General features: G+C 43.4%; 1 protein-coding gene across 1 annotated transcript; it reads right to left on the bottom strand.

Moving 5' to 3' along the window:
* Mrpl42 (mitochondrial ribosomal protein L42) lies at nucleotides 1–24,361 on the bottom strand. The gene is made up of 6 exons (XM_028855704.2): nucleotides 24,274–24,361; nucleotides 22,657–22,806; nucleotides 17,749–17,812; nucleotides 14,278–14,362; nucleotides 10,116–10,279; nucleotides 1–176 (listed from the first exon to the last, which is right to left on the bottom strand). The coding sequence occupies exons 2-6, from the start codon at nucleotides 22,721–22,723 to the stop codon at nucleotides 131–133; spliced, it is 426 nt and encodes a 141-aa protein (XP_028711537.1). The 5' UTR covers nucleotides 22,724–22,806; nucleotides 24,274–24,361; the 3' UTR covers nucleotides 1–130.
* Between the last annotated feature and the right edge of the window lie 1,835 nt (nucleotides 24,362–26,196).

The following is a 26,196-nucleotide window of genomic DNA, read 5'->3' as shown; positions in this document are numbered from 1 at the left end:
TTGAAATCTATGAAAGGGTGTTTTTATTATTTTCTTACAGAACATCTTAATAAACACACCATTTGCATTTTCTCAGTTGGCAAATGAGACAAAAGCAAAATTTCCTCGATGCTTGGAAGATCGAGGGTCATCACCTGTCTTTGGGGGGATCCGGTTTCTTACGGCGCCTGTGATACCTTGAGAAGAAGAAAATATTATAGGTAAGATTACTCCAATAAACTAGTATTCCAGGTAGACATCTTAAATGTCTGTGATTATTTTGCTATTTTTATTAGAATTATTTGAGAAAAAAAAGTCAATAAAGCTTCATAAATATGCTATTACACACTTCTCAGACATTTCTTAGTAATAAGCCACAACCCCATTACAAAAACTATTTTCTATCAACTAAACATTCTGGAAAATCTCCTTTCAGATCTTGAGGACAATTTCATAACCTGAATTATTGGTCTTGAATTAAAATGGATGCTTACCTTTAAAGAGACTATATATCATAAACACGTCTATAAAAATTTATTTAGAATGTAATTATTTTCCTCAGAATAGGGGCCTCTTAAACTGTAAAATCATGTCCCAATGTACAGACAAATTCAACTAATAATGTTTACAGAAAAATGCAGACTGTGACCAAGAATGCAAGCTATGAAAATCAGAATGTCCAGAGCGACTTTGCTCACTTTGGCAATCACAAATATGCTGAACACTGTGAGAACTGATCCAAGCACAGACACCACAGGCTCAGAGCAGCGTGCCTCCACTCTCCACAGCACACTGGAGAAGCGGTGTGGTGAGCAAATCAACTCCTGATCTGCTCCAAAGTGTCTGCGACCAGAAGTGCTTAGGTTTTTCAAGTGTTTGCATGCACAGCATAAACTATCTCATCTGTTTTGTGTTTGGTATGTCTAAACACAAAATTCATTTGTGTTTCTTTCATATGTGCATTATACACACAGTTTGAAGGTAATTTTATGTAATATTCTGACTGTGACTGCAATCTGACTGTGACCCTCAACGCTGAGTTCATGAACAACAACAACAAACTGAATTCAGTACAGAATTTTCCACCTGTGGAATCTGGCCAGTGCTCAACAACTTTCAGAGCCAGGAGCGAGGGCCTATTTTAATCCCAGCTCTTGTGAGGCAGAGGCAGGTGGCTTTCTACATTGTGAGGCCAGCCTGGGCTACATAACATGCACCACTACGTCCAGCAGATGCTTGTATTTCTAAAAACAACAAAAAATCCAATGCTGTTTACAGTCACAATGAAAGGACTCATTGGAGATAAATTTATACATTGCAGCCTACACAGGAGTTTAGAGCGGAGTGCAGTGGTACCCACTGGAGTTCCAAGTACTCGGGAAGCTGAGGTCGGAAGATAAGTGTGAGGCTAGTTTGGGGAAATTACAAGACCTATCTAAAAACCAAACAAACAAACAAACCAACAAAAACCCAAAGCCTCAGTCTGAAAACACATACATATAAGTAACAGAAAAAAAAAAAAAAAAAAAAAAAAAAAAAAAAAAAAAAAAAACAATGTACATAAAGATGAAACAAGGAAGGTTTTATTAATTCATTATTTTTAAAAAAATTACAAAAACTAGTAGACAATTTTGTTTTAACAAGCAGACTATGGAAAAGATAATATTGACAAAGTCACCTGGATTTCGATGAAACATCCAAATCACAAGCTGCTCAACATACAGCAGATCAGCGGTTTTGCGAGCGGAAGCAGAAGAGTAGAAAGCTGGCTGGAGATGTGTAAAGTTAAAATCTTCTTTTTAAAAAAAAAAAAATGTTTGGATTTGTATGTCAATTGCTGATTGGTCAAAAATAAAACATATGGCATCACAGAAGTAGTACAAGAGAGAAGAGAATTATGGAAGAAAAGCGAGCAGGAGACACTGCAGCTGCCCATGACCACACATGTGAAGACGCGTAACCACAGCACGTGCAAGGTATAGATGTATGAAATGACAATTAAGCTATAAGAACAGTTAGCAAGAAGCTGCAGGCATAAGTTTGTATGCAATATAAGTCCTGTGTTATGGTGGTTGAGCGGTGTACTGGCGGACAGACATGTCCTCTTACAAAATCCCAGTGCTTGGAAGGCAGAAGCAGGCAGATCTCTGAGTTTGAGTCCAGCCTGGTCTACAGAGCGACTTCCAGGACAGCTAGGAATACACACATACAACAACACAACAACAACAAAAACCCACTTAAAAGGAAAAAAATTCTAGAGCTCTAAGTACATGGAAAAATGCTTTGTTTCCATAGATGTAAATATCCAGTTCTGTAAGGCATCAACTAACCTGAAACTGACCTGTAGACCAAATGTCATCATATTTAAAATTGCAGAAGGCTTTTTTTTGTTTGTTTGTTTTAGTTTCTCCGAGACAAGGTTTTTTTTTATGTAGCCCTGGCTGTCCTGGAACTCACTCTGTAGCTCAGGCTGGTCTCAAACTCAGAGATCTGCCTGCCTCTGCCTCCCCGAGTTCTGGGATTAAAGGTGTGTATCACCACCACCGCCTGCTTCCAATGGGCTTTTTAAGAAAAAAAGCTTGTTAGAGACAAGCTGACTTCAAAAATTTAGACACAAATGCAAAAGACAGGATTGTTGAGAGAACTCTGAAGAGAACAAAAAAGTTAGAGGACTTCCTACATCTCAAGACACATACCTCCACAGCACAAGGGAGTCAGGGCCAGGGACATGTCAACGGACATGTCAGCTTGACCCAGTGGCTAGGGGGAGACAACGGTAGGTAGAGTTGGCCCAGGTGCTTCGGACACCAAGATGTGCTCTCAGGAGAGATTTGTGCTAGGGATTCAGACAGCACAAAGTTGAGTAGACAGAGCACAGGGCTACCACACTGGCAGGCATCAATGACGTTCACCTGCAGGGACTAGGGTATGACTGGAATACAGAGTTGTCCACTTTATACCTTACACACTTTAAAGGCAACACGGTATACCTCTAAAAACACTATAAAGGACATTATATATCTCATTTTTAAATCATAGTAAGTCCTGTTCTTCTCCCTGCTAGACCTTAAAAACTGTGAAATATTAACAAATCATCCTATATATTGCCTGAGTCTTAAGGAAAAATGGTTCACTGATGCCCAGAAACAAATACTTTCAAATGGTATACATTAATCAACAATACACACATTGGGGTCTACAAGAGAGATCAGTGAGTAAGGAGCCTGCTGCACAAGCTGGCAGCCTGAACTCCATCCTTGGAACACACACACACACACACACACACATCATGTACAAATGCTGACAATAAATACATTGTGTGTCTATGTCTATGTGTGTGTGGATAAACCTGCAGACACTACGCAAGTGTGTGCTGAATGCTCTGACAGGACAATGATTCCAGGCGAGATTTTTTTCTTTACTCATACAAACTAGTATCTGGGGTTTTCTGCTGTGCTCTTTACTGAGAGGTATTGAGACAATCAATTCCACCTAATTAAAGTCTGCTTACAATTCCAAGTGCTTCACAATCCTGAGGGGGAAAGATATACTAGGAGATTACATTAATTAGCAGTCAAAAGCTAATTACTAGCAATAAGATTAAAGAAGTAAATAAGATTAAACATAGGTAAGATCCTAGATAACGTGCTTGGTTTTAAGGCTCTGAACAGTCTCTTTGCCTTCAGTCTGCCCGCTTCCAGTGAAGACAGCCAGGGGATTTTTCACAACTTCTGTGACTTGGTTATGAACAATGTTTACGAAGATTGAAACAATCTGGAATGCGCAGGAAGGAAGCACGTAATGAAAGCCAGAAGGGAAGCTCAAAACAGGCTGGAGCTCAGGTCTCTGGATGATGTGCAAAACTAAAAGGCTGGGAAGACAGCTCAGTCAGGAGAGCATCTGCCTCGCAAGCCCAAGGACCCGAGTTCAATCCCCAGAACCTACGTGAACAGAACAACCATGGAACATGCTTGCAATCCCAGCAGCGGGAGGTGGGGACAGGTAAGATCCTGGCGCTTCCTGACCAGCCTGGTCTAGGTGGAGAGTCCCAGGCTCCTGAGAGACTGTCCTAAAGCAAAGGTGGACAGCTCCAGTGACGACAGCTGAGACCTGGCGTTGTCGTGACCTCTCCGACACCTGCACACCTCCCCCACATAAATGAACAGGTAGATACTAAGTCAACAACAGGGCTGCTGAGGTGGTACAGGAAGTGAATGCACTTCCTGTGGAAACCTGACAACCTGAGTTTCAGTTCTGGAACCATGACAGACACATCAGCAGTGTGGCATGCACACATTCACACACTTGTCCACACACAACACTGTAGCACGAATCCCAATTGGTCTTAATAATAAAAACCCGGAGCCAGAAATCAGGGTGAAAGCTGAAAGATCAGAGAAGCAGAGCAGCCAGCCACTAGAAAGACTCCTTACCTCTAGGAATCCTCGCCTGAAAGAGCCCTGAGCTCCTGTCTCCTCCCACCTTATATTCCTTTCTCTGCCCAGCCATATCACTTCCTGTCTCCACCTCCCTAGTGCTGGGATTAAAGGTGTGTGCCACCACTGCCTGGCTGTTTCTCTTTTAGACTGATCAATCTTGTGTAGCCCAGGCTAGTCTTGAACTCACAGAGATCTGCCTGGCTCTGCCTCCCGAGTGCTGGGATTTAAGGTGTGCGCCACCACCACCTGACCTCTATGGCTAACTAGTGGCTGGCTTTGCCCTCTGATCTTCAAACAAGCGTTCTTTGTTAGCTCACCAACGAAATATCACCACACAGCACTAATAATACCATAAAGACTTTTTAAGTAAAATGAAACTAAGAGATGAACAGGAGATGCACTGGCCATGAATTGTGGCAACACCCCTGGGAACACAGCATGATTAAGACACAAAGCTATGGGATGGCTTGTTAATTTGCTTTCATGAGCTCTAACTTAACAGTTACAAAGACAGGTGAAAATCTAACAACATGCATAAGCATGTGAGTACTAAGAAATAAAAACCAAAGAGGAGATTAGAACTTAAAAAGGAGTCAGAATTGAAACACTGTAAGTTGGGAAGGAGCTAGGGGGGGGATATGATCAGCACATATATGTATGACATTATCAAAGAATAAATGTAAGAGCATTAAAATGGATTATCCTACCACAAGTTGCTTATTCAGATACAATAAAAATTACATTAAAACAAATGTAGACTGTGTTGGCCAAAACTTCTAATTTTTTTCTTGGAAAAGAGACAGGCATATCACCTTTAGCCTGTAATCCCAGCACTCAGAAGCTGAAGCAGGAGGATCGTGACAAGTTCAAGAGCTACCTGGACTTACAAAGGAGTTCCAGGACAGACTGGCCTGTACAGTAATATCCTGTCTGAAAACAAAGCAAGCAAGCATGCGCTTGTGCGCACACACACACACACACACACACACACACACACACACACACACCACACACACGCACACACACACACACTAGTTCTCACAGACAGTTAAGTGAGGGGCTTGTTTAGATGGGGTGGGAGGGGTAGACTGCTTTATTACAGAGAACCAAAAGCTTTGGGGAAAGTCTAATTAAATTTTTTTTTTTTCCTGCAAGGAAAGCTCAGATAATCCATGCTGGCTCCTGCCTGTGGTAGTGGGAGCTGGAGGCTGGCCTTCTCCCACAATGATATAATCAAGAAACAGAGGGCCGGGCGGGCAGTGGTGGCGCACGCCTTTAATCCCAGCACTCAGGAGGCAGAGGCAGGCAGATCTCTGTGAGTTCAAGGCCAGCCTGGTCTACAGAGTGAGATCTAGGACAGCCAAGACTGCTTCACAGAGAAACCCTGTCTCAAAGGAAAAAAAGGAAGGAAGAAACAGAGGGACAAAAGAACTGACATGGCCAGGCTTCAGTCCCCAGGGGCCCACACCACTGACACACATCAACCTGACAGACCCCCGTCTCCTAAAGGTTTCACAACCTCACCAAACAGTATCACCAACTGGGGACCAAGCGTTGAGATGAGTGAGTTTCTGGGGGGACATGTAGATCCACATCTACCAGCTTCCCATCCAGTCAGAGCTACGTGCGTTTCCTCCGTATTTTATCTGACAGGATCGACCTTCTCGTCCACTTCCTGTCTACCTCCCTGAAGCACCGAGGTTCACTGACACTGTTCATATTCTACAGCCTTCACTCCTCGGCGTGCAGATAAGGAACAGGTTTTCCTCATCACCAGCACTTCTGCAGCAGTCTGGACTAGACTCACGAGTCCCACGGTGCATCCTGAACAAGCGCCAGCTCGGCGCTGGCTACTGAATGGCACACGAGAATAAAAACAGAGCCTGCTCAGACAAACCAACACAGAACACTTCCTAGTTTGGTTTGGAACAAGAACGACACGAAAGAAGGTTCTGGGCCAGGAGTATAGCTCAGCAGGGAAACACACCGCTGAGCATGCGTGGGGCCTGGGCTGATTCCGAGCATTGCAAGAAAAGAAGTAAGGAGTTGATTGGGGGTGGAGGTGGGGGAAGAGATTGGGAGTGTAGCTCGGAGTACAAAGACTGCCTCTAATTCCCAAGGCCCTGGGTTCAATTCCCAATACTACAAAAACCAAAAAATAAATAAAGTCAATGTTTTTTTATTTAAAAAGGGGGGACGGTGGCAAAATGGCTTACTGGCAAAGGCCCTTGCTACCAAGTCTCAAGACCTAGGTTTGGTCTTTGGCACCCACATGGAAGGATGGGGATCACCAACTCCCCCAAGTTATCCTCTGGCTGCCACATGCCTTTCCCACCCCAAATAAACAAGTCAATAAATAAATAAATAAATAAATGCAGAAAATTTTATTTGAAAAGAAGAGGGAAGCCGGTTGCAGTGCACACACCTTTAATCCCAGCACTCGGGAGGCAGAGGCAGGTGGATCTCTGTGAGTTCGAGGCCAGCCTGGGCTACAGAGCGAGATCCAGGACAGGCTCCAAAGCTACACAGAGAAACCCTGTCTTGAAAAAAAAACAAAAAACAAAAAACAAAAACAAAAACAAAAAAAGAAATTTCCTCAATGGACAGAAAATGAACATTGGCAAAGAGCTTGCGGTAATTTTTTGGGGAGAGATAAACACAAATATCCCAAAAGCAAAAGAATTCAGTGTATAAAGAGAACTAACTGGGTCCTTCCTCACATTGTACAGGGAACACCAATTTCTGGAGCCCATAAATTCTATATGGATGCAAACAAATCAGGAAAGGCAGGTTATAGAAGGCAGGTTATAAATCAGGAAATTTAAGAAAAGTGGCTCAAAGCCCTTATGATTCTATTCAAAAGACAGAATTATATGGTATTCTCACTGTATTATTAGATTACTGAATCTCTCAATTAGTTACTGACTCTCAATATGCAGAAAGAGTTGTTTTACGTATTGAAACTGCTGAACTTATTTCAGATGAATCAGAATTGACTGTTATTTATTCAAATACCAGAAATAATTAGAAATAAAATTATCTCATATATAACACATATCAGAACCCATATGGATCTACCCAGGCCCCCAAGCACAAGGTAATAATGAAATTGATCAGCTTGGTAGGAAATGTGCTAGAAGCCTCAGAATTTCATAAGAAGTACCATGTTAATAGCAAGGGTTTGAAAAAATAATTTTCCATCACTTGGCAATAAGCCAAGGAAATTATAAGGGGATGTCCTACTTGTTCTTTGTATAGCCAAACAACAGGAAGTAGTCTACAGAAGGACGCCCACATTCCCAAAAGATGGATTATGGATATTCATTATCATTTAAGGGGGATTGGTTACAAGTTGTTATTAGTAATAGAAAAAAAAAGCTAAACAAAGAGTTAAATTCAAAGATCTCTTTCTAAAGGAAAAAAGAGGGGAGAGGGTATACAAATGATAGGATAAAAGGGTAGATTACTGAATCTACTTTTAAACAAACAAAAAAAACCCAACTACTAGCCAAATATTTCATATTAGTATGGATTTTGGTATACTGATACAAATTTAAAGTTAATTTTGTTATACAGTATGTATATTTCTACTCTTGTTTGGGGTATTGGGTTTATGTAACTCATTTAAAAATGTAATGTACAACTAAATACAAATTAATAGTCATCTATAATAGTCAATCCTAGTCATATTAGGTATGTTTTCAAGGTCATATACAGATATATTTAGATAGCTGGTCTTCAAACAATTCAAAGACCTACAGAACATGGCATTTAAATGTTTTAATCATGACAACAAGACACGTCTGCTCCTGACAGTACCAATCTACTTCAGAAAAGATGACGGACATAGAGAAAACTCCATATGGAGTTTGCCTTCCCTATGGCAAAAGCTAGCCATGTGGGCAAAGAAACTGCCCTTGCCTCAACTGCTGACAGTTACTGTGCAAACTGGACCAAGACACACACACAAGCGACTGCCAAACTTTGTCAAGACAACGTCGGACAGTCTTTCAAAATTCTCTGCTTCTCAAAAAAGTCTGTCAGATATTCTAGGCCTCTAGGCCAAGGATGAAGGCCACAACGTTACAGAGGAAACTTAGATGACTGTCCAGACAGCCAGCTGTTTCTATCACTTCTCCCAATTTTTAGAAGTTCACTTGCTATGCACTTCCTGCTTACTTGGGTAATATTATATCTTTATGGAGTCTTTGATGAAGTTGAAGACTAGGTAGTCATAAGTAAAGTTTTCCTTAGTTATAATAAAAGGTAAATTAGGTATAAAACTTTAGATTCACAAATATAAGATAAATAATAGAGTATTTTCTCTAATTTTGCCCAACACAAATGGACTGGATATTGTAACTGTAATTCTTACTTGATAACTCTTTTTGTTGTCTATAATTTTACTATGTTAAAGTTAAAAACCTTCCTTTTTAATTAGACAAAAAAGGGGGAAATGTGGAATGTTCCTTTACACTGTGTGAATATATGTCACTACGATTGGTTTAATAAAGAAGCTGTCTGGCCAATAGCTGACCAGGATAAGGTTAGGTGGGAGAGCCAAACTGAGAATGCTGGGAAGAGGAAGGGCAGAGTCAGGAGACACCAGCAGCCAAGGAAGCAGGGACGTGTAGAGAATGAGGTGACAATCCATGAGCCACATGGCAAAGCACAGATAGGAAATATGGGTAATTTAAATGTAAGAGTCAGCTAGTAACAAGCCTACACTATCGGCTGAGCATTTACAATTAACATAAAATCTCTGTGTGATTATTTGGGAATGGCTGGCAGGACAGAAACTTCTGCCTACACCTTCTCACCTCACAGGGCACAGCACAAGTGTGGTGCATAAACATGAAAGTAGGCAAAACATTCATGCACATAAAAGTAAAAATAAATAAGTAACAGGAGGTGAGGGGGAGAAAAAACAGTAAGTAAGGGGAAGAGTGATTAAGGAAGGCACTGGACATTGGCCTCTGGCCTCCATACGCACACACGCTAGCATGAAAATGCATATACCACACACACACACTACAAACATATACACACAGAGACAGAAAGATTAACTCAGAACAACCACAAAAAGGAAAACTAGAGCCACAGTCAGCCACAGGCTAAGAATCACACAGTGTGAGTCCTGTGGACAGAACAGCAACTGGTTTTTAAAGGAATTAGGACAATGTTTACTGACCAGTCAGGCGCTGCACAACTTTCTTGTGTGTAATAATTCAAAAATTTGCTAGAATGGATAAAGGGGGCTGGAGAGATGGCTCAGAGGTTAAGAGCACCTGCTGCTCTTTCAGAGGATGCAGATTTGGTTCCCAGCATGGTGGCTCCCATTCCAGGGAATCTGGGTAATCCTCTGGCCTCCAAGAGTACCAGACACACATGAAGTGCACTTACATACACAAATCACTCATACACATAATATAAAAAAAATAAATAAATCTTTAAAGTAAGGAAATGGATAAAGGGATGAGAATAAGATGAATTTTTACCAGGAAGCAGAGTTTAAACTATAAGGACTGCTCTTGCATTAAAATAAAGGGGAACCCAAGTGTTATTTTGTTTTAACTTCAGAATACACCATAGCATACTTGGGGTCAATGGTTCCTCACACAGCACCACTGCAGAGGCCGTCGGTCAAAGCCCCCCCCCTTCGGCGTCTGTGGGGGGGTGGAGAAAGGATGAACTTACTGTCCGAGCGGGTACCAGCGATGCTTGGTCGTGAAGAACACCTTGCTGAGCTGCTCTATCATGGGGCCTTGCTTAAGCGGTTTGCTTTTTTCTTCTAATTTGGTTTTCAGCACTTGTTCGTGTGTTTCTTCATTATTATGCAAAATATCTGGTTGAGGGATAGGCTATAAAAGAAGCAATTGACAACAATAAAGTGTAGAAATGCACGCCGGGGTCTGACTGGCTTTACGAAGAAACAAGGACCATACTCAGCAATCCATTACATTCCTGACAGTGGGTAAGCAGCCAGAGCACTTTCAGTTAGTTATACTATTCAGAGGTAGAAATACTCTTCTACTAGCCAAAAATTGTGGGTTTCTTTTCCAATAATAAAAGCTCTTATTTGATTCTTTTCCCTCAGTAATAAGGTACTTGTTATTTTTGTTTCTATTTCCCAAAGTATATACTAGGGTCCATATTACATTTTAACTTGCAATTTAACAGTTTACCTTATATATTACTAAGGAGAAAACAAACTGTGGTTGGTATGTAAAATAAATTTTAAAAATCTAATAAAAAAAATTTCAGAGAAAGAAAAAAAGGAGAGAACAATGAAAAATATATATAAGACCTCTGTGTGCCGGGCAGTGGTGGCTCACACCTTTAATCCCAGCACTCGGGAGGCAGAGCCAGGCAGATGTCTGTGAGTTCGAGGCCAGCCTGGTCTATATAATGAGTTCCAGGCCAGGCACCAAAACTACACAGAGAAACCCTGTCTCGAAAAATACCAAAAAAAAAAAAAAAAAAAAAAAAAAAAAAAAAAAAAAAAAAAAAAAAAAAGAAAGAAAGAAAAGAAAAGAAAAAAAAAAAGACCTCTGTGGTGGTTTGAATAAGAATGGCCTCCACAGGCTCATCTATTTGAATGTTTGGTTCCCAGTTGGTGAACTGTTTAGGGAAGATTAGGAGGTGTGGCCTTGTTGGATGGGGTGTGTCACCGGAGGTGGGCTTTGGGGTTTCAAAGCCCCCACCAGGCCCCGTCTCCCTGTCTACTTGTAAATATACGCTCTCAGCTCCTGCTCCAGCATCATGACTGCCTGCATGCTGCCGTGATGATGGTGGACTAACCCTGTGAAACGTAAGCTGCCCCCGATGGAATGCTTCCTTTTATAAGTGGCCTTGGCCATGGTGTCTTTTCACAACAACAGAGAAGTAACTAACAACTTCCCATTGAAAGCGACATTCCTAAGCAGCATAGAGAGCTGCATGCCTGCAGTCCAGCACCCAGGAGGCAGAGGCAGGGGGATCGCTATGAGTTGGGCCAGTGGTTATAGTAACACTATATGCTGACACACGCGTCAACAGTAGTGACATGGGAGAGAATAACAAAGAACAGCGAAGAGGTTAAGAGCAGCACCTCGGTCCCTGGTCCTGCTGCTTAGGAGTGGTTATAGGCACAGGCAGGGAGATAACCTAAACCCTACCCCTCTTTGTAAGGTCAGGAGGAACGGCTATCTCATAAGGGCTGGTGCAGATCGAGCGAATGGTAATGGATGCTGTGCCTTGCTGTTCCTCCAGCTCATGGAGACTTCAGGAAATGGTAGCTACCGACATCTCCCTTACGGCCCCACACAGGACACAAGTGCTATACGCATATTTAAAGAAGCACCCCGTAGACAGTTAAAGCATCTTAAAGGACCGTCTCTTTCACAAAAAGCAGACTATTAGTCATGGTGACTGTGACCGTCGCTGGAAGGCACCAGCAAGCACAGCATCAGCGCTGTAGGAGCTGTCAGGATGAAGACGGAGCCGCTAAAGCGTCAGGCCCCGACTAAACATCTGTGGATAAGCTGGGGGCTTCTTCTAAGAAGTTCTCACGCTCATACATCTGACAGCGAGAACTAGCAGAGACTCCTTCAAACCACAACCTTGCCCAACGGCCACTGCAATTCCTCGGTAAAATTACACCCACCCAGCAACTAACTGCCTGGTGAGCCTTGGGCTCGCTCACCGCGTGTTCCTGATTCTCGTGGGGGAGAACTGGAGCCTCAGACCATCCGTAATCCCTTCTGCTGGCCTTGTTCAGCCTGCCGACTACAGCAGTTCACCCACCATTCACGGCCTCTGGGCGGCGCTCTTAAATACGCTGCATCTCCTCTGCTGTTGCTTGGCTGACAGAGCCTTCAAATACAAACTTTCTCTTAGGTTTTGCTGTTTGTTGCTAAAGGCCAAATGTCTCAAGTCAGGCATGTTGGCACTCACCTGTGATCTCAACCCTGGGGAAGCTGAGGACACTCTGAACTACAGAGTGAGTATCCAGGATAGCCTGGGTAACATAAAGAGATCCAGCCTGGGCTATAATGAAACTCTGCCTCAAAAGACTTCCCCACTTTAAAAAAAAAATGTAAATATTATAAAGAAGGTGTTTGAGGCCAGCAAGATGCCTCAGTAGGGGGCTGGGGAGATGGCTCAGAGGTTAGGAGCATGGGCTGCTCTTCCAGAGGTCCTGAGTTCAATTCCCAGCAACCACATGGTGGCTCACAACCATCTGTAATGAGATCTGGTGCCCTCTTCTGGTATAAAGATGTACATGCAGGCTAAGATACTGTATATGTAATAAATAAATAAATCTTTAAAAAAAAAAAGAAAAAGAAAAAGAAAAGATGCCTCAGTAAATGAAAGTGCTTGCTGAGAAAGCCTGACAACCTGAGTTTGACCCTGGTACCCACATAAAGACAGATGGAGAGAACTGAGTCTACAAAGGTATCCTCTGACCTCCTCACGCCCTGTGTCTTAGTCAATGTTCTATTGCTGTGCAGAGACACCATGACCACCGCGACTCTTATAAAGGAAAGGATTTAACTGGGGTGGCTGACAGTTTCAGAGGTTTAGTTCACTGCCATCATGGTAGGAATCATGGCAGTGTACAGACAGCAGCAGGAGCTGAGAGCTCTGGATCTGGATCTGCAGGCAGCAAGAAGAGATACTGGGACTGGCTTTTAAAACCCAAAGCCCCCAGTAATACACTTCCTCCGTGAAGGCCACACCTCCTAATCCTTCTCAAACAGTTCCACTCCCTAATGATTAAGTACTCAAGTATATGATGAGCCTATGGGGGCCGTTCTCATTCAAACCACCATACGGCACACATCTGAACCACACACATCGTACACAAATATGCAATAAAAAAATTAATAAAAAAGCTACATCAGTTGGGCGGTGGTGGCGCTGGCCTTTAATCCCAGCACTCGGGAGGCAGAGGCAGGCGGATCTCTGTGAGTTCAAGACCAGCCTGGTCTACAGAGTGAGATCCAGGACAGACTCCAAAGTTACACAGAGAAATCGTATCTTCAAAAACCAACCCCCCCCAAAAAAAAAAATTAAAATTAAATTAAAAAAAAAAAAAAGAAAAAAGAACAACAATCCTGTTCTAGATTTAGCAGTTTGGACTGACAGTAGGCCTAAGGAGCAAGAATGGAGGAGAATCACCCAGGGCTGACAGACAACAGCAACAGGCAAGTATTATCAAAAATTAAAACAAGGGGAAAAGAGATGGCTCAGAGGTTAAGAGCACTGACTGACGTTCCAGAGGACCTGGGTTCAATTCCCAGGCCATCCAGTGTCTGGTCACACCAGGATAAAAATGGGGAAAAAAAAAAAAGCGGGAAGCAGAAAAAAATTAAAACAAAAGCATAAAATTATCAAGAGAAATATCTAAGTTTTTTAAAGTAAAAACTCAAAAACAATTTTTTAAAAATATTTCCAAACCTTTAAAAAATTTTAAATTTTAGCCAGGCGGTGGTGGCACACACCTTTAATCCCAGCACTCGGAAGGCAGAGCCAGGCGGATCTCTGTGAGTTCGAGGCAGCTGGGCTACCAAGTGATTCAGAAAGGTGCAAAGCTAACAAGAAACCCTGTCTCGAAAAAAAAAAAAAAAAAAAAATTTAAATTTTAAACAAGGTCTCACTAAGATGAATTTGATGTCCTCCTGCTTCAGGCCAAGCGGTCTGGATGACAGGTCTCTACCATCGGGTCCAGTTTTTAATCAGATTTCTTAGGTCAGAAAACTGATGTCCTAATTGCCCTTGTACACTGGGAAACTTTAAATGAAAGATGATAAAAACTGAGAGGAAAAGTCAAGACAGTAAACTAGAAAAGCTGAAACCAGACAACTTCCGCACGTACTTTGGTGTGTTCGTAGGGGATGTCCACAGAAGGGTGGTAGCACACTATGGTCCTGCCGTCGGAGGTCAAAGCCAGCTCTACCTTGCTGGAAAGGAACGTTTTAGAAATAGTTAGACTGTACTCAAAGCAGCATGAGTACTTTTGGGTTTTAGCTTTTTGAGACAAGGTCTCACCGTAGCCCAGGTAGCCATGGAACTCACTATGGAGCCCATGATGGTCTCAAACACATGGCAATCCCCTTGCCTCTGCCTCCAGAGTGCCTGGATAGCAGATACACACCATCCTGTCTGGCAGGATCTCATGTGTCCCAGGCTGGTTTTGAACTTACTATGTAGCAAACAATGACCTTAAACTCTCGATCCTCCCACACTATCTCCTAATTGTTAGGATTATGCCCCGCTACAATAATGACTCTTAATGAGAAAATTAATTACGAAATCAACCCAAATGCCACACTGGAAGCTAGGCCTCTGGCTGCTAGAGAAGGGCAAGGGCAAGAAATCTGTGCAGCCTCGCCACAGTACAGGCTCCGCTCACGTGCACCAGTGTGCTAAGGTCTGCTCACGTGCACCAGTGTGCTAAGGTGTGCACCGCCACACAGGCTCTGCTCACGTGCACCAGTGTGCTAAGGTGTGCTCATGTGCACCAGTGTGCTAAGGTGTGCTCACGTGCACCAGTGTGCTAAGGTGTGCTCACGTGCACCAGTGTGCTAAGGTGTGCAACGTGCCACAGCACAGGCTCCGCTCACGTGCACCAGTGTGCTAAGGCAGCTCGGGTCAAAGGGAGCCACAGGAGCAAATGCAGCCCCAGGGAAGTGGCCACTGCTGCACATGACATCGGAGGACAAAGAAGTGCTTCTGGGGTGACTTACAAAGCCATGGATGAGAGCTACACATCTGCCACACAAGTCTGCCCGGTTTGGAAGCGCCATATCTCAACAGAGGCCAGGGCATTCTGATGAAGCCAAGACTTCTAGAACACATCAGCCCTAAGGCCTGGGTTTCAGGATGCTACTTTAAGCCAGGTGTGGTGGCACACACCCTTAGTCCCAGCACTCAGGAGGCAGAGGCAGGCGGATCTCTGAGTTCCAGAGCGAGTTCCAGGCCAGCCAGGGCTACACAAAGAAACCCTGTCTCAAAGAACCAAAAAAAAAAAAGCTTAAGCTTAAGCCAGACTATTCTAGACAAAGAAGAAAAAAATACTGAAAAAAGTTACTGAACTTTTTAACCTAACTGAAATGTTACAACTAAATCTAACGGCATCTGATTTGAATAGGCTCTGAGAAAGTTTATGTTTAAGGTAAAAGGGATTCAATGCACTATAGAACTGAAAATTTAAAAACTGATGGGGCTGGTGAGATGGCTTAGTGGGCAGAGGTGCCCGCTGCCAACCATGACAACCCGAGTTTGACCCCAGGGCCCTCATAGTGAAGAGGTGTCCTCTGACCTCTGCATGCATGTCATGGCCCACACATGCACACACACCAGTAAATACATGTAATAAAAATGTATTGATGTAAGGTTGCTAATTCCAGGTTGAGAAACTGTGTTGAACATACTTGTATACTACAATAGCAAACTATTTCAATTTAAATTTAAACTTAATTAATCACAAATGCTAAAGGAAACATGCTGTATTGCTTGATTGGAAAACTGAGTACCTATAACATAAGTGACGATTAAAAGACCATAACAGAGCATTTCAGCTTAACTACCATAAAAAAATAAATAATAGTGAGGCTGTAAACAGTATTTCATCTGCACGGTTTTACTATGGTTTTACCATTGAATTCTACACACAAGTGCAGTAACATTTCTGATATTAGTAAATTAATTTATTTATTTTTCAGACACAAGGGAGGTCTCACTCTGTACCTCTGGCAAGCCTGGAACTCACAGAGCTTCACCTGCATCCACCTCTCCAGGGCTGGGATTAAATGAGTACACCACCATGTCCGGCCCAAATCAGAAGTATACACTTCATAAGACTTATTTATTTTGTGTCTGAATGTCCCCTGCACGTGTCTATGCACGCCATTCGTGCTCCCAGTGTCCTAGAAGTCAGAAGAGGTTCTCAGATCCCTTGTCACGAGTTACAGTCGTGAGCTGCCGTGTGGGTGCTGGAGGCAAACCAGGTCTTCTGCAGGAGCAGCTCTTTTAACCACTGACCACCATCACTCCTTTCCGAGCCAAGGTCTCACCAGATAGTCCAGGCTGGCCTTGAACTCACCAGATAGATAACCCAGGCTGGCCTCGAACTCACCAGATAGATAACCCAGGCTGGCCTCGAACTCACCAGATAGATAACCCAGGCTGGCCTTGAACTCACCAGATAGATAACCCAGGCTGGCCTCGAACTCACCAGATAGATAACCCAGGCTGGCCTCGAAACTCACCAGATAGTCCAGGCTGGCTTTGAACTCATGATCCTCTAGCTTTAGTTTTCCAAGAGCTGGGATGACACCACAGCTGGCTTTAGGGAGTTTTGCATAATATCTACACTGACATCACTCAATCTATTCAGGTTCAAAACAACATAACCCAGTCTACTTCATCACGTGCAACTTAACTTAGTACTCATCAAATGTACTAAATTAAAACCAGCATCAAAAACCAAAGTATGGGCTGAAGAGAAGGCTTGTTGCTATTGCAAAGGACCCCGGTTCAGTTCCCAGCACCCCCGTGGTCGTTCACCAGTCAGTAGCTCCAGGAGATCTGATGCCCTCTTCTGACCTCCCCAGACACAGGAACACACATGGTGCACACACATACATGCAGACATAATGCCCATACACATAATAAATTCAAAAGAAGATCTGAAACTCCTGGGCATGGGGGCACACATACCTCAGCACTGTGAAGAGGATCGGGAGTCCAGGCCAGACTCAGCTACAAAGTGAGTATGAGTCTAGCCTGGGCTGCTTTTTGTTTGTTCATTTACTTTTTATTTACTAAAACTTGCAATAAAACTTACATAACTTAAGAAAATAAATTGCAATTCCTGCACATCAACTCTGTTCAAAAGGGGAAAAAAAACACAAACATCCTATTCTTAGCCTATTCTTAGTTTTTAGAATAATGACTAAGCTGGATAAACACCAAGCAAATCATACTGAATTCAGCAGTGTAAACTGGAATTATTCAGTGTCAAACAAAAGACAGATAAATACCTAATCTAATAGATATAAGCCCTAACATAAAATTATAAAAACGAATTAGCTTATACAAAAAGCAAAAGCCTATTGCAGAAAGAAAAGAGCAAGTCCGTTATAACAAGTGTGAGCCTTCACAACACAACAGTACCAGATTTTCTCTGAAATGTAAAATGTGTACCATCCAGGGACACACTTAATCCACAGAGATAAGACACAAATTTAATACCAAAATTAAAGAAAGAATAATCAGGAAAGCAAACAGAAGATCATTGCAGATAGAGCTGCGACTGCTGTGTTCAGCTGACTTTTATACATACCAGTTGTAGTCCTCTGGAAGAGAAGAATATGTAGACTTATGGCAGACACTGGATAAAGCTCCATCTGCAAAAACCCACGTGGTAAAATAGTTTAGTTCCCTAAGCATAAAGGTTAATTTCAACATCAACCAATATCTGTTTCTTTTTTGTCATTTATTGAGACAGGGTCTCACCATGTAGCCCTGGCTGTTCTGGAACTCGCTCTGTAGACCAGGCTGGCCTCGAACTCACAGAGATCCACTTGCCTCTGCCTCCCACTTAAGTGCTGGGATTAAAGGTGTCCGCCATCACACCTGGCTTAAATGCTTTTATTATTTTTATTTAATTTTTTAAAAATTAGCCGGGGCTGGAGAGATGGCTCAGAGTTAAGAGCACCAACTGCTCTTCAAGTCCTGTTCAATCCCAGCACATGGTGGTCACACATTGTAATGAGGTCTGCATCTTTGTATAGATTAAATAAATAATTCTTTTTTTTTTTTTTTTTTTTTTCGGCTTTCTCTGTGTCTTTGCCTTTCTGGAGTCATTGTAGCCAGGCTGGCTCGAACTCACAGAGATCGCTGCTCTGCTCAAGTGCGGATTAAAGGCGTGCGCCACACGGCAAATAAATAAAAAAAAAAAAAAAAATTAGGCCGGCGATGGTGGTGCACGCCTTTAATCCCAGCACTCAGGAGGTAGAGGCAGGTGGATCTCTGTGAGTTCGAGGCCAACCTGGTCTACAGAGCGAGACCCAGGAAAGGCACAAAGCTACACAGAGAAACCCTGTCTCGAAAAACCAAAAAAAAAAAAAAGAGTAAGTTTGAGATTACCACAGAAAACTAAGGATCAGCTCCCTCCAGAGAGGATTTCTCCTGCACTCGGGGCTAGGACCCACTGACTTCCCATCGACACACCTCTACCACTTCCCAGGACAGAACACCCTTCACACTTCTTCAAACACCACTAAGCCTTCAAAGTCAATGTATTTTTGCCTATGAAGTCCTTCTGTGGCCTCTCGGCACTCTGGCCTCTCTCACAGGAGAACAGCTGTCTATTTACGTAGCCACGATCCGTGTTCACAGGACCTTACTCATCCCTCTCTGCCGTCCTTGTTTGCCCCAAGTAAGTTACTATGGGACCACATAGCTTCAAAAGCTCTAAAAACACAAAATCTACACCCGATGTCCACTGCATACAAGAGTTTAATGCTCCCTCACAAGGGAGGGCTTTTTCCTGATGCTCTTTGTATGTTCTCTTTTAACATTGTGGATTGTGCTTTGCCACCAATGTCAATATCCTTTTTCACATAAAATGTCAAAAATTGAACAATTTAAATTAGCTCATGGTGAACTGACTATTCTGATAATCCCAGTCAACTCAAATCAGTTAATTAAACATTAGGGACTGAGGCTAGATATCAAATGTGTACTAGGGACACAGTATAAATGGAATGGGCAATCTAACAGTGAAAGGATCATTTCAGTAAAGAGGGACAAATAAGTAGTCTCATGTTAACTCCTGTGAAGACTGAGGGCAGTGTTGGGTCTGAGTTTTCACCACCCTGGGGCTTGGCTTCTCTTAGGGAAACTAAAGGTAGCATGGATCTTTCTCTCAACTTGTCACCAAGACTGATGACCTAAGTTCCATCTCTGAGACCCACATGATAGAGGGAGAGAGCCAATTTCACAGACAAACTGTAATAAAAAAATACCAACTAAAAACAGAATTATGAAAGCTACACATGTGGTTTACATAGAATCCAGGTCAGGCAGAGCCACGGGGCCACCCAGCGAGGCCCTGTTGCAAGACAACAAAGCAATAACCAGCATCTGACCCTGTGTCCACTCTGACACAGACCCTAAGGGGCCAAGTCAGGTCCTCTGAGATCCTTGTACATCCATCCTATTGTGCACTGCTCACAACAGTCAAGACAACCCTCAACAGGCAACGGGCAAAGACAATGTGGCACATACACACTTTATTCAGGTATGAAGAATGAAAACACGCCACTTGCAGAAAAATGGATGGAACTCACGACCATCATGTTAAGTGAAGTAAGTCACACTCTGAACGACAAATAGCCCTGAGTGTGGCCCTCACAGCTGTAACTCTATTACTAGGGAGACTGAGGCAGGAGTCCACACGTTTGAAAGCAGGCTGGGTGAGAGTGAAACACTAAAAACAGTAACAACAAACACCTAGAGTAGTGGAAATCCTCGTGTTTGGGAAGTGGAGGCAGGAGGATCATGTATTCATCAAGGTCAGCCTCACCCCCACAGCAAGTTCAAGACCAGCCTGGGCTACATGAAACTGTCTCAACCAAAGAGAAAACCGAGCCAGAGATACAGCTCAGTGGCAGAGCACTGACCTAGCATGTGTAGTTTCAACTCCCATGGCCACAAAAAAGAAATTAAAGTTTCTGGACTAAGGATACAGTTCAGAGTATTGTACAGTATGCATACTGTACAAGTATGAGGGCCCAGGACTAGATTTCCACACCCATGTAAAAGCTGCTGTCTCTGAAACCAACGATGGGAAGAATGAGAGAGTCGGAGATGGGCAGGTTCTTGGTGATCACTGGCTATCCAGTCTAGCTGAAACCACAAGCTCTGGGTTCACTGAGAAACTGTCTCAAAAAATAAGGTAGAAAGTCAACAGAAGAAGACAACCTAAGTTGACCTCTAGCCCCATACACATGCCCAGGTGAACACACCCATGCATATATCACACACACAAATAAAAAATAACAATATAAAGAGGGGGCTGAGATGACTCAGTCAGTAGAATGCTTGTTCACAAGGATGAGGACCAAAGTTAAAACCACAGCACCCATGTACAAAGCCAGGAACGATGGTGTGCGCTTGTAGTACCCACACTGGAGAGTGAGCAGAGACACACCCCAGACAGCCAAGTCTATTGGGGATCCCCAGGTCCTATTGAGAGACCATCTCCACAAAAGGTTGATGGCGCCTATGGGAAACACCCAAAGTACACACAGGTGTACTCACATCAACATTCACACCTACCACACACACACACACACACACACACACACACATACACATACACAGAGAGAGAGAGAGAGAGAGAGAGAGAGAGAGAGAGAAGACAAATACTATGCATTTTCCCTAAAATGCAGAATCTAGATATATATGTGGTTGTGAATATATATATGGGTATTGTGGGTTTTTTGTTGTTGAGACAGGGTTTCAGTATGTAGCCCAGGCTGGCCTCCAACTTCCAGCAACCTTCCTGCCTCTGCCTCCAGAGTACTGGATTACAGGTGTGCATCTCCACGCCCAGAGGATGTTTACAGAGGATGTGAAAGCGGAAGGGGACTAGAGGAAGTTTAAAGAGAGGGGGAAATCAGGGAAGATAATGAGGGGAGGAATACTCCATGTTTTCGCTCATATGGAAATCTAGATTTAAATCTATGTACAACTACGTGACCCAAAAGCAAAAGGGGACTATTTAGGGAGAGGAACAGAACCAGCAAAAGGCAGGAGGAGGACACCAGGGTGAATGAGTAAGTCACCAGGACTATGTATGCAAGAAATGTCATAAACTTATTATTTTGAATGCTGACTAGAAGGTTAACTAGAAGGTAAAAATACAGCAACTTTATTATTTATTATCGGTATTTGGAGACAGGGTCTCACTATGCAGCCATGGCTGGCCTGAAACTCACTATGTACACCAGCTTAGCCTTGAACTCACAGAGCTCCACCTGCCTCTACCTCCCAAATACTTAGGATTATAGGCCTATGTCACATGCCCATCTCATCATAGTAACTTCTTGTTGCTGTTTTAAGACAGGGTCTCTCTAGACAGCCTTGGCTGTCCTGGAACTCACTAGACAGTCCAGGCTGATTGCAAACTCACAGAGATCCCCCTTCCTCTACCCCAGTGCTGGGATCAAAGGCCTGTGCCACCACGCTCAGCTCACTATAGAAACTTTTAAAAGCCTAGATAACCAAAAGTTCAATGTGCTTTGTGTTGACTCCTATTGTAAATAGAATGTGATAAATGAAATCATGTTCAGAGCCCTAACAATGAGGAGTAGATAAGCAAGGGGTCAGGGACAGAAGGCTTTCTATAAAAGTGGGTTCAGTAAATTTGAACACTGCTTCAAAAAGGAGTTTAGTGAGCAAAGGTTTGTCTTGCCTCAGATGCCCCTAAGTTACCTATTTATTGCTGGGGGTGAGGGGGATGAAAGCAGACAGCTGTGAGAAGCAGGATTTTACATTCTACTATTGATGAGTTAACAGACTGACTATAAAGCATGTATTAATAGACTTTTGAGATGATCTTTAGAAAGGAACTACATTTATTTGTTTAATGGCTGTATCCATAAGGGAAAAAAACCTCCCACAATATTAACAGTGATTATCCCTGGAAGATGGGACTATGGATTTGCTTTTTATTTACAAATCTTGGGAACCACTTTAAAGAAGAAGAAGAGAAGGAGAAGGAGGAGAAGGAGAAGAAGAGCTGTAAAATACACTAAGAACAAATGTTCCTCATGAAGAGGAAGTTACCTTCTACCAGTTCACCTAAATCCTACTTGTGGTTTAATGATAGCCAATGATTACCCTAGATCCTTTACTTGGCATTTATGCACACACACACACCGACACAGACACACACACACACACACACACACACACACACACACACACACACATTTTAAGCCCACAACAGGATCATTCTCTGACATATCAGGTTTTTCTTCTTTCTCTAGTTGGTGATCTGTCCATGTTGGTAACAGCTGCACGATATTCATAGTTAAGAGTCCTCTTTTGAATGACATTTAAATTGTGCCCCCTTTTTATTATTGCAAATAAAAAGCATATAGAATAACCAAATGCTTTAAATATTCTATACTTGGAAAAGCATACTTTTTTAAACATTAAAAAGAAAAATCTCACTTACTTTGCATTGGAAATAAATGTTTCCAGACAGTTCTGTTTGATGTCACCCATCTGACTGCTGACGCCATGATCCTTATCAGGTGATTTGAAAAAGATTTTGTGCGGCGAGATCGCGTCTAAAATCTGTTTCTAGGCACACAGAATTCCAATCCTGCTTAAGAGATAAAGGAAAATCAGCTATAGGGGTAAGCCTCAATCAACACCGCAATAGGACAGGAACCATTAACTAGCACGAGTCACCTGAAAAGACGGCTTTTCAACTTTTCAGTCCTACACGATGTAACAGCGGGACAAAGAGCAACGGCATTAAAATGTAAGAACCCACACCCAAGAACTACGTCTACTATCCTCTCCAATGCAACCTTCACCGCACTCATGCAGTTTGTTTCTGTTGAGTGTGCAGTAAAAACGCAATTACTTAGAAAGTCCTTCACACACAATGCACAGTGCATACGCCTCAAACGCTGGTGTGTCTACGTACTAACTCCCAAGTCCCACACATGAGACCTTGCCGCTCACTGTAATATTGTTTCTGATGAAATATTCAACAAGACCTGTCTTTGATCCATGAAAAATTTAAGAGGAACACGTCAACGTCACCATCTTACAGGTTGTAAACAAACCGCTCTTGTCGCCGTTTCATCTGTCACGTAATATTTAAAGATAATGTCAAAGCGTATTTATAGGGAATCATGAAAATTGAAAGGACTTGCTTCCAAAGACTTTGGAGTTGCTCACTTACAAACTGGAAAATCTGAGGCAAGTCTTTAATTGAACGACCTTCCAGTTCTTCCGTGGTAAACTGAGGGAAACAATCGCAGTTTTCATGGGAAGTTGTAAATACGTTGTATATAATTACTGTGCCCCTATTCTCAATTTGTCTCAATGGCTATCTATGCCCTCCCTAGCTCAGCAGGCACGAAAGGGAATAGTAGGGCACAGTCTCTATTTGCAGGCCGATTCCTGACACGCCTGACACGCCTTGCTAACCCGGAGTTCACTCGGCATGCAACAGTGGCTCCCTTCCGCTCTGTGCTCTTTCAGACATTTGATTAGGAACAAAGGCCGAGAGAAGTCCGGTGATTTATTATTTTAGTAGCCCAGTGTTTAACTAGTGTCATGCATGAGACACAAACCCACGTCTTCCGACTACAAGTCCAGAATCAAAACATTTGTAAGGGGGACTTTAAGTTTCCTCGGCTCGGTGCTGACATTGTCGGCTGAGGGTCAAACTGCTGCTGCAGAGACTCTCGACCGTGAGCCCCTTGGCACGGAATTCAGCTCGACATCTAACACCCGGGAGGGTCTGAGGTTTGGGGAGCAGGTGCACGGGGACTGCAGCCCGGGGACCGATAGAAAGACTTGGACCAGGAGAGATCTCAGGAGTCGCGGGGTCAACGTGGTGCAGCCGGACGCCCCAGCAGCACACGGACGGGTGCTGAGCCACGAGAGGGCACAACCAATACGTGCACCTTCCGCTGCATGGAGCCTGGGGGACACGGCAGCCTCGCCCTGGGGGGGCAACGACGGGCAGAAAAGCCCTCGACAGCCCACGGACGAGCCTTCCAGGCCTGTCCCGGAGGAAGAGAGGGCAGCGGCTGCATAGAAAACTACTCACCGCGGGCCAGCCATCTTGCCTCAATCCGGGTCCGAAAGACGCCGTCCAGCGCGCGCACCTCGGGCCCGCGAGGCACTCTGGGAGTCGTAGTCTTTGCGGGGGATGGAGGGGGGAGTAGCCCTGGTCGCAAGAGGAAGGCGGGGCGGGGTCCTGTGGCCACCCAGCATTTGTGATAGCAGCTTGGGTTACAAAAGGTGTTCAGGCCCGCCGGTGGTGGCGCACGCCTTTAATCCCAGCACTCGGGAGGCAGAGGCAGGTGGATCTCTGTGAGTTCGAGGCCAGCCTGGGCTACCAAATGAGTACAGGAAAGGTGCAAAGCTACACAGAGAAACCCTGTCTCAAAAAACAAAAAAAAAAAAAAAACACAAAAAAACAAAACAAAACAAAACAAAAACCAACAAAAGGTGTTCAGGCAACAAAATCGCTACCGGTTTCTAGTAGCAGGTACTGTTTAAAATAACAGCAGAAAACAATTCAGAAAGACACTGGACTATACCGTTGAGGGCTGAATTAGGTTTTTTTAGAGCAGACAAGATGTCAGAGAATTCTAACATGGATGTTAAGAGCTGAGGGTGAGACATTCCGGGTGTGGCTATGTTGACTAGCTTGAAGGTTAGTCAAAGCACAGGAGAGGACAGACTAATCGAGCAGGTTGGGAGTTTGTCCTATAAGGGTGGGAAAGGATTCCGTTTGGGAGTTGTCGATCTGGGGATTCATCTGAGATGCCCAAGTGGTGATATAAAACCAAGCAGGCTGGTAGTAGAGGTTAGGCTAAATAGGAAAGCCATGGGAATGAGGCCTGGGTATCTACCTTGGTGTTGTAGCATGCCTGAGGCCCTGGGTATGATCTCCAGCACCACAAAAGCATAATAAATAAAGCTATGGGAATATTGAGCCAGTCAGTGTAGGGAGAAAATGTAGCTAAAATTCAATCAAAACTGAGCTAAAGGACTCCCAACACTTAAGAGACCAAACATAAGAGGTCACCTAGCAAGGGAATATCTGAAAAGAGACATTCCAATAAAAAAAATAATAAACACCAAACACCAGCTAATAGTTTATACTGGCACACATCAAAGTTGTTTGGCCTGTGAATAGTGGCGCACACCTTTAATCCTAGCACTCGGGAGGCAGAGGCAGGTGGATCTCTGTGAGTTCAAGGCTAGCCTGGTCTACAAAGTGAGTTCCAGGACATCAGGAACCCTGTCGAAGAAAAAAAATAGCTTGAAATTCAGAGTAATAAAATGGCGAAATAGGCAAAACCATCGAAGCAGAATGAAGTGACTAACCTAGAAATGATGGAAAAGTTACCCAGTTTGTGATGACTTTGGGGAATAGTTTCACAAGCCCCGGACTTCCTGCTGTAAAGCTTTACAAAGTAGAGCAGCTGCCACGTGGGTGGAACAGACTGTGATTTCAGTACTTAGGAGGCTGAAGCAGGAGGATTCCTGTGAGCTCTCTTATAGAACCCAGGACCACCAGCCCAGGGATGGGACCACCCACAATGGGCTGGGCCCTCCCTCATCAATCACTAATTAGGAAAAGGCTTGCCTGCAGCCTGATCTGATGGAGGCATTTTCTTCTTTGAGGTTCTGTCCTCTCGACAACTTTTAGCTTGTGTCGAATTGACATAAAACTCTCCAGCACAGATTTTGTGTCAAAAAAAATATAAAAATATTACGTTTGGGGCTAGTGAGATGGCTCAGCAGAGAAAAACACTTACTGTCAAGCCTGATGACCTAGGTCCGATCCCTGAGACCCACATGGTAGAGGGAGAGAATCAACTCTGGCAGGTTGTTCTCTGACTCCCAACCACGAGTGCCCCTTCCCCATATAAATAAGTTTAATTTTAAAAATTAAAAAAAAAAAAAAAGAAGAATGGGGCTGGAGAGATGGCTCAGAGGTTAAGAACACTGGCTGTTC

Source organism: Peromyscus leucopus, chromosome 18, assembly GCF_004664715.2.
Source record: "Peromyscus leucopus breed LL Stock chromosome 18, UCI_PerLeu_2.1, whole genome shotgun sequence".
NCBI lineage: Eukaryota > Metazoa > Chordata > Mammalia > Rodentia > Cricetidae > Peromyscus > Peromyscus leucopus.
This window is presented reverse-complemented; position numbering and strand designations above follow the sequence as displayed.

Coding starts and splice junctions, on each gene's coding strand:
- Mrpl42 (XM_028855704.2), bottom strand. CDS start 22,723: ATGGCGTCAGCAGTCAGATGGGTGACATCAAACAGAACTGTCTGGAAA. Junction 10,280..14,277: donor TCCCCTACGAACACACCAAA/GTACGTGCGGAA, acceptor CTTCTTTTATAG/CCTATCCCTCAACCAGATAT. Junction 177..10,115: donor CGCTGGTACCCGCTCGGACA/GTAAGTTCATCC, acceptor CTTCTTCTCAAG/GTATCACAGGCGCCGTAAGA.